Here is a 7,651-nt window from a genome sequence, read left to right as displayed (position 1 = left end):
TTTATACAAAAAAATACAGTAATATTTAAAAACTAAGATTGTAAGCGATACTGTCTGAAAAAATACGTGATTAATTATTGAAAAGTTTTATTATTCAATCATGTGCGATTGACAAGAGTAACTATTACCACTGACTCTTATTATAGTAATTATTTAGTTTTAGGCACGAGAACTCAGAGATATAGATATATAATGGAAAGAATAAATCCTTTGTACAAAGTATCATTAACTCAACATTAGCGTACAAGTCTGAAGTTCTAGGGATCTCAGGTTCGAATTATTTCGATGTTTTCAAAAATTATAAATCTGCGTATAAATTGTAATTAATAAAATAGAAAATATGCACTAATAGTAAACTGTACAAATTAAACTCTAAAAATAATATATATTCTAAAAATAAAATAAAAAAAAATAAATTTGTTTTATAATTTTTTTAACAGGATTGAAGCTTGCTTTGGAAGCAGAAAGCTTCCAAAACATGATTTCTGAGCTCCCTGTAAGCTTAAATAAAGCTTCCTGCAAACTTAAATGAAGCTGTCAAGGAGCTTTCAAAAGCGGACATAGGAGCTCCCGGGAAGCTCCGTGCGAGTTTTTTTGAAGTTCAAATGAAGCTTACAAAATACTACATGAGCTCCTTGTTAACTCTCCGGGAGTGTTAATTCCCCGTGCTGTGTGGGTCTACACTAATGAAATGTTTACGTCAAGTGATAGCTGTACGATCCGAAAAAATGTAATTTTTTAATTTTTTTTTGTTTTTACTACAAATTCCTTCGTCCCCCAAATACATTTTATATCTATTTTAATCCTGTAAAAGGATTTTCGTTCTGTCATTTCGGAGAAATTTTTACAACTGCAGTGTGTCGGTAATTCCGACTTTTCAGCGTCGCCTTAAAATCGAAAAAATTTGTAGTTTTTAAAGTGCTCCAATCAATCGATTTGATCTATAATATCTGTACGTTTGATACTCTTCTTTTAGTCCGCAATAGATCCACGAAAGCATAATATCTTGTTAGAGGCTTAATATTGTACACTGTCACCATAAGTGTTCGCAGTTTCAATTATTGTGAATTTATGTAACGCGTATCAATTGTGTTCGAACTTCATAGAATCCGCTGGTGAAGCATCGTTCGTATAATGAAGCGGCATGGTAAACATCTAATACGAAATTATATTTGGCCGGATGAAAAGGACAATAAGATCTATTCGACACGTATTTAAATTTCCATATGCGTGGATTCGGTTTAGTTTGTAGTATCTGATAATAGCGATTGAAAAAGGCTAAGTAAGCTGAAACTAGTCTCGCAATGTTTTTAATTTAATTTATTTAAATGACTTATTAAAGAATTTTTATCAATTGACATCTTTTGTTTTATGCTCGTCTTTGGCCTATTGTCCTGTCTTTTTTATTGTTTTAAAGTGCTCCTCTAATTTTTTTGCGTAGTGTATTTAAATATTTTTGCCAACCAAGATTTATAGTTGTACAGTGAGTACAGTTTCACATGAGTTTCTGACTTTGCACGCGTACCAAAATATAATATACAATAAAAATTGTGTTTTATTTATGAAACATTTTTTGTTAATAACTTAAAACAATGGCTAAAACCTTTTAAAGGTCACTCAGATGATAGTATATGTCAAGATCAAGGCCACTGAAGGTGATCCCCTGATTAAAATATTTACCTATCACATATTTTTATCATTTCATCTTAAAAAATGACTTTTTTATAGGAGTGAAAATCCTTTTAAAGGTTTTTATTTTAACCCAAATTAAAGCTTTCGACAAAGTTTCAATGAAATCGGAGGTGGATCGTTTTCGGAAGTCCTTTTCATAATATTTGCAACAATATTTACGATAAATATTTTTATGATATTTATGATAAATTTTTACGATCTGTCCAATCTAAGACCACAAAAATATTTATGAAATATTTCATAAATATTTTGTGCTGTTTGGGGTGATAGTCAATTGAATACGATTTTTAAACTAAATTTACAAATCCAGATGTTAAAAGACAGTAGTAAATTACCCAAATTAGCAACATACATAAAAGACTAAAGTATAGTTTTATACGATTTTTAGATAAATTAGCAATTCTTAAACCAAACACATAACTGATTATTAGAAGTGGCTTTAAAATTGTTCGAATATTTTTGGTCATTGCATGTGCCGTTGATACATCAAACTGAACTTTTCCTGGCTAGTTTGTTGCATAAAGTGTCTGGAATGATAACGGTAGTATACAATTTCAATTAAGGCTCTTATGAATATTAAAGTCTATTCCAATTAATTTATGTCACACTCTGTTGAAACTAGATGGTAGATATGTCTGTTTTAACAGGAAGTGGACATGTTTCATGTAATAAAAAAGTGAATATTATTTTTGTCATTCGTTTTTTATTGTAAATTTTTTATATGACATTACTGTACAAATTAAAAAATTTCATTAAGCAAGACAGATTTTAATTATTGTTACATTTGTAGTGAATGCTTAATATAAATATCATAAATACAATAAAGCATTGTTGTCCATTTCGATAGATATTATTTAAATGCATTTTATAAAGTATCCAATACTATTTAAACTGCTATAATTTGATAATTATATTAACATATTTTCGTGCGCTTGTATCATTATAACTAAAACAGTCGCAATTGACATGATGAACTAAAAATAAAAACAATGTATAAATTGCTCTTTTTAATATTAATCATGAATTTAAGTTACGTGTAGTGGTATTACGCACCCTATGAAGAAATTTGAAACCAAATTGGAAAAGTCCTATTCCGCAGAATCTAAGTGGCATATGTACAATTTGTAATGAATATTGTGAAATCTGTATTAATATACAATCTATTACTATTAATATACATACATGCTGATTATTTAGACGTTATTAAATGTTTATTTTAATCATGTTTCAACAAAATCATTTTAAAACTTACGGTTTCACGAATTTCAACATCACAAGTGGAATACAATAATTTATTTAGTAAATTTGCTGTTGCACTTGCCTAAAATTAAAATATGTTAAATAAATTATAAAATGTATTTCTAATTCAGTAATTTTAAACAAAATTATCACTCATCAACAATGAAATTTTCGTTGAAAACAAATTTTAGATAGATAAATATTATTTGAAATTAAATATTGAATCAGTACCTTGGTACTAATTGTTTCGCACACGTAATTAAAGAGCAGAAATTTAAAAATGTTATGAGTAATCCATATTACGATCGTTGATGTATACAATATTTTAGATTTTACATAATTGTCAATAAGTATTTCGACGAAAGTTGCGCGGATTTGATCCACTATCCAAATAAAATAGCATGCCATTTTGAAAGACATTTCTGTTACGAATATAGAATCTATTTCATAGGATATTTTGCGTAAATCCAAGTGAAGATGTCTGTATAAATATTACATTTTATTCTGTATGTTGTGTATATACTATATATGTCATATGTAAATATTTATTTAGTTTTATTTAGTACTATTTATTTAGTGGCATTTAGTTAGATTTTTTTACCTAATGATCCATATCATGCGTTTGATATTTAAAATTTTTGAAAACTGGTGTCGATGCGAAGGTATGAGATTTTTCGAAACTTGTGTTATTTTAAGATCGTTACCTGTCATCAAATTCTGAACATGTTTATTAATTTGATCAAATTTTAATCCAATATATCTAAATATATAAAAGAAAATTAATTAATGACTTTATTATTAAAAAATAAGTAGATCAACTTTGAGAATACTTCAATAGTGCTTAAATTTTTATAGCTGATGATTTAATTTTATTAATGTTTAAATATTAAATACATGATTTGAGTTGTGGAATAACTTATATATGTGTGTATTAAAAAATTATACCAACCTAAGAATAATTATAGTAGTCAAATAACCAATAACATGAATATGAAAATAATAATTTCGTATAAAGACGACAATTATAGCAGTCAGAATATCACAATCATGTTCAGCATTTATGGATAATGCCGTTATACTATTCATCAATATGACTATTACCAACCATCCTAAGATGAGCCACAGTGTTTTCTTATGTAACTTATCATAATCTGTCACTGTTCCGAGTTGAAGTAGCGTATTATCAATAATATCGAGTTTCTTCAGAGAATTCTGAAATTTCTAAAAAAGAGATGCAATTAGACGAATAAATAATTATTTTTTTGAAAACTTAATTGATTCTTAAATGAAATATTACACAATGTCTAATATCAAATGCATTTTAGTTATCAAAAACATAATTTTTTAATGCGTTTTTATTGCAAATTCTTTTACACAAATTTTATAAATAATAATTTTATTAGGTGCGAAGATTTTATCAATGTATGCCACGTCAATATTTTATTTTAAATATAATCGTAAATGTGGAAATACATTTGTAATTGCTTACTATAGTAATGATCATATATGTATATTGACGTATATATTTACTTACCTTGTTATAGTAAATACCGAACACAATTGACAATAAACTTGTAAACATTTCTAGCGAATAGCTTATGTGGTAGTAAATTGAATTCAATTTTTGAACAGAATTTACAAATGGAGATGTTAATAGACTATAGTAAACTATCCAAATTAGCAGCATATATAAAAGACTAAACCATAGTTTTATGCGATTTATAGGTAAATTAGCAATTCTTAAACCAAGCACATAACTGATTATTAGAAGTGGCTTTAAAATTGTTCGAATATTTTTGGTCATTGCATGCGCCATTGATACATCAAACTAAACTTTTCCTGGTTAGTTCGTTGCATAAACTGTATGGAATGGTAACAATAGTATGTACACAATTTCAATTAAGGCTCTTATGGATATTAAAGTAATCAATTTATTACAATTTATGTCATACTCTTTTGAAATAAGATGATGAAAATGCATCCTGTTTTAACATAAAGCGGACATACATAATGGATATATGATTTAACATAATGGATTTTAAACAATTGCAATAGTTGAGTCCAATTTCTAAGTCTTAATTAACAATTACTGTACAAACAGATCTCAGAGATATTGTCGTAAATTTATTAGATATCGTGTTATAAACAAATAGATGGTGCAAAAGATTTAGAACTTATTCCGTTCAATTATTAGTGTTAAATAACAATTACCAATGAGATGGATCATTGATATCTTTTTTATATACTTGGAAGCGTCGCGCCGCTACCGCTTTGCTTGATTATAGAAACGTTTAATACAACAGATATTTCTTAATGTAAGAGATATTAGTGTTCTATTACATTTAATAGAATAATATAACAGAAAGAAGAATTTTAGGTGTATTTTTAATCACAATAATACATCCAAATTCATCACACGCAGCTGTAACATCTGCCAATACCGGGATGTTGCTGATTTTCTAAATCTTTCTTTAGAGATTCTATATATTTGATATCAAAAGGATTTCTAGAAGTAACTATCTTATAAATTATTGCTTACAAATTGTCATATTTGTTTTATCAATTTTTTTGTCGCTTCTTATGAAATGTGCTATTATAGTAATATTTTTTTAGTATAAATTAAACACTTGACACCAAGCCATTATCGTGTCTCTTGGTATATTTCTCATATATTATGGCAACTACGGTACATTGCATTGCTAAATGTACAGGATATGAAGAATCACATCAATTATTATGCAAGGACGGTCATTATATAGTCTCCTTTCTGATCGCCATTATCATTGGAGCCATTATCATTACAAGCAAATGCTCTTTTATATGATGTAGCCGAATTGATACGCATACACGGACATAAAGCTTCAAGAATATTTTTCAGTATGTGAAATTAATGTGTTTAATGATTTATCTGAATTGATATAATGTAATTTATTCTATATATTGTACATCTCTTTTCTTCTTTTTTAATATATTTACAGTTATGCGTTCTTAGAAAAATCTTTAATCGTAGATGAACCTGAAAGATTTAATGCTAATTTAAAATTATGATTGAAACAGATTACGCACAAAATTGATGGAGTAGGAATAATTATAGCTTCGAAACATTTCCAAATATTTTTGGAGAAACATCGTAGTAAGTTGAACAAAATGATATTAAGCGAAATCGATATTCATTCATTAATCATCGAAGTACACTTTATGATTATTACATATTATAGGGGAGACCGGGGCTATTCGGGACACTTTTATTTCTTTTACTTTCTCCTGAATTCTGTATTTATATAATAAAAAAAATTCGTTACATGGTTTGAAAGGTTGATCTTACCCTTCATAATGCCGTTATAAATTGATCATGGAATTGTACTTGCTTTGAACTATAAATGTTGAATTTGAGTATAAGGGACAGGAGCGCTCCCGTCGCTTTGTTTCTCGGTTGACCCCTCCCCACTCTTAGCTCTCACGCTGAGAGGCCCATTCTGTGGACGACAGTCGTAGGTGTCGGACGACTGAAGAATAAAGACCGTTTAAGAAAACAAGTCCAGTGTTACTTTGCTACCTGCTATACTCATCAATATAATAGAACGTCAAAAATAAATAAAAATGCCGAAAAGTACAAAGTGTCCCGAATAGCCCCGGACTCGGGGCTATTCGGGACAAGTCCAAAGCTATTCGGAAATCTGTATTTTAAGGTTAAAAAATAAAAAAAAATTGTTTTTTAGACTTTATTTTATTTTAAAAAATTTAGCATTTTTTTGAAATTTAGCATTCTCTTTCGGAGCTTTTTTGGGAGGTTTTTTAAAAATAATTTTCGTTGCCTTTTTTTCGAGTCTTTGTTTGCTTTCAGCAAAAAACCAATCCATGACATCAGAGTTTGTCAAAATTTCAGATGACCTTCTTTTATGTCCTCTCCGTGATGTTTTTTTAAACAATTAATTTATCAATTAATTTAGGTTGTAAACAATTACAGGTTAACTTTGTAGATTAGCATTTTCGATATCTTGAATATAACCTCCACTTTCGTTTCGAGAAGCCCCCATTTGCGATGTCCTACGCACAGTATAATCAGTAGGTACACTCAACAAAAAACTGAGTCTTCGCACACGTATCGCCGCGCAACTTTTGTTTTGGGTTGGATCCAATGAAATGCAAGATGATAAGAACGTACATACATATGTGCAGACAATTTATAAGCAATTACATCAGAAATTTTCTTTAGTGATTACTCTTACGAATAATTGTTACTAATAAAACGTTTTATTCGATTCACACATTGAATTTATTGATTTACTGTATCGAATCTATATTATTTTTACTTACCTGTTTGACTGTTTTATTCCTTGTGAGACACTTTTCTCAATTCAATCCTGGATTAAACTTTTAAACCACTATATCGGTCTCACAGACCGCTATTGAAACGTTACTTGTCAACCATTTTCTTATTTGTCACCATTTATAAATATATTTTATTTCTATATTGTATACAAGATTTTTTTGTTGACCTCACATTAAAACATAGTTTTCTTTTCCCCAACACAAATATTCAGAAAACATACATTATATTTTTATTATACACTAGCGATTACCCGGCATGCATTGCAATGCTACTTAAAGGAAAGAAACTGCTTGTGTTTTAATTCCGTTTATTGAAGTGCTTTTGGATACACAATATTTTTTGTTTTTCCATCTGGTGCGTACACGAATAAATCAGAAGATTTTCCGA

General features: G+C 28.6%; 2 protein-coding genes across 8 annotated transcripts in view; both read right to left on the bottom strand.

The window, feature by feature from the left end:
- Positions 1 to 7,651, bottom strand: part of LOC105449062 (ankyrin repeat and fibronectin type-III domain-containing protein 1) — a 72,978-nt gene that overhangs the window by 19,321 nt on the left and 46,006 nt on the right. The window lies entirely within an intron of this gene.
- LOC105449151 lies at positions 2,601 to 3,351 on the bottom strand. The gene is made up of 4 exons (XM_011688151.1): positions 3,163 to 3,351; positions 2,945 to 3,013; positions 2,746 to 2,835; positions 2,601 to 2,666 (listed from the first exon to the last, which is right to left on the bottom strand). Exons 1-4 carry the CDS (start codon positions 3,349 to 3,351, stop codon positions 2,601 to 2,603), a joined length of 414 nt encoding a protein of 137 aa, XP_011686453.1.

The sequence above is a fragment of the Wasmannia auropunctata genome, unplaced genomic scaffold (assembly GCF_000956235.1).
Source record: "Wasmannia auropunctata unplaced genomic scaffold, wasmannia.A_1.0 LD336078.1, whole genome shotgun sequence".
NCBI lineage: Eukaryota > Metazoa > Arthropoda > Insecta > Hymenoptera > Formicidae > Wasmannia > Wasmannia auropunctata.
Note: the sequence above shows the minus strand (reverse complement) of the source record. Positions and strands in the feature narration are given on the sequence as shown.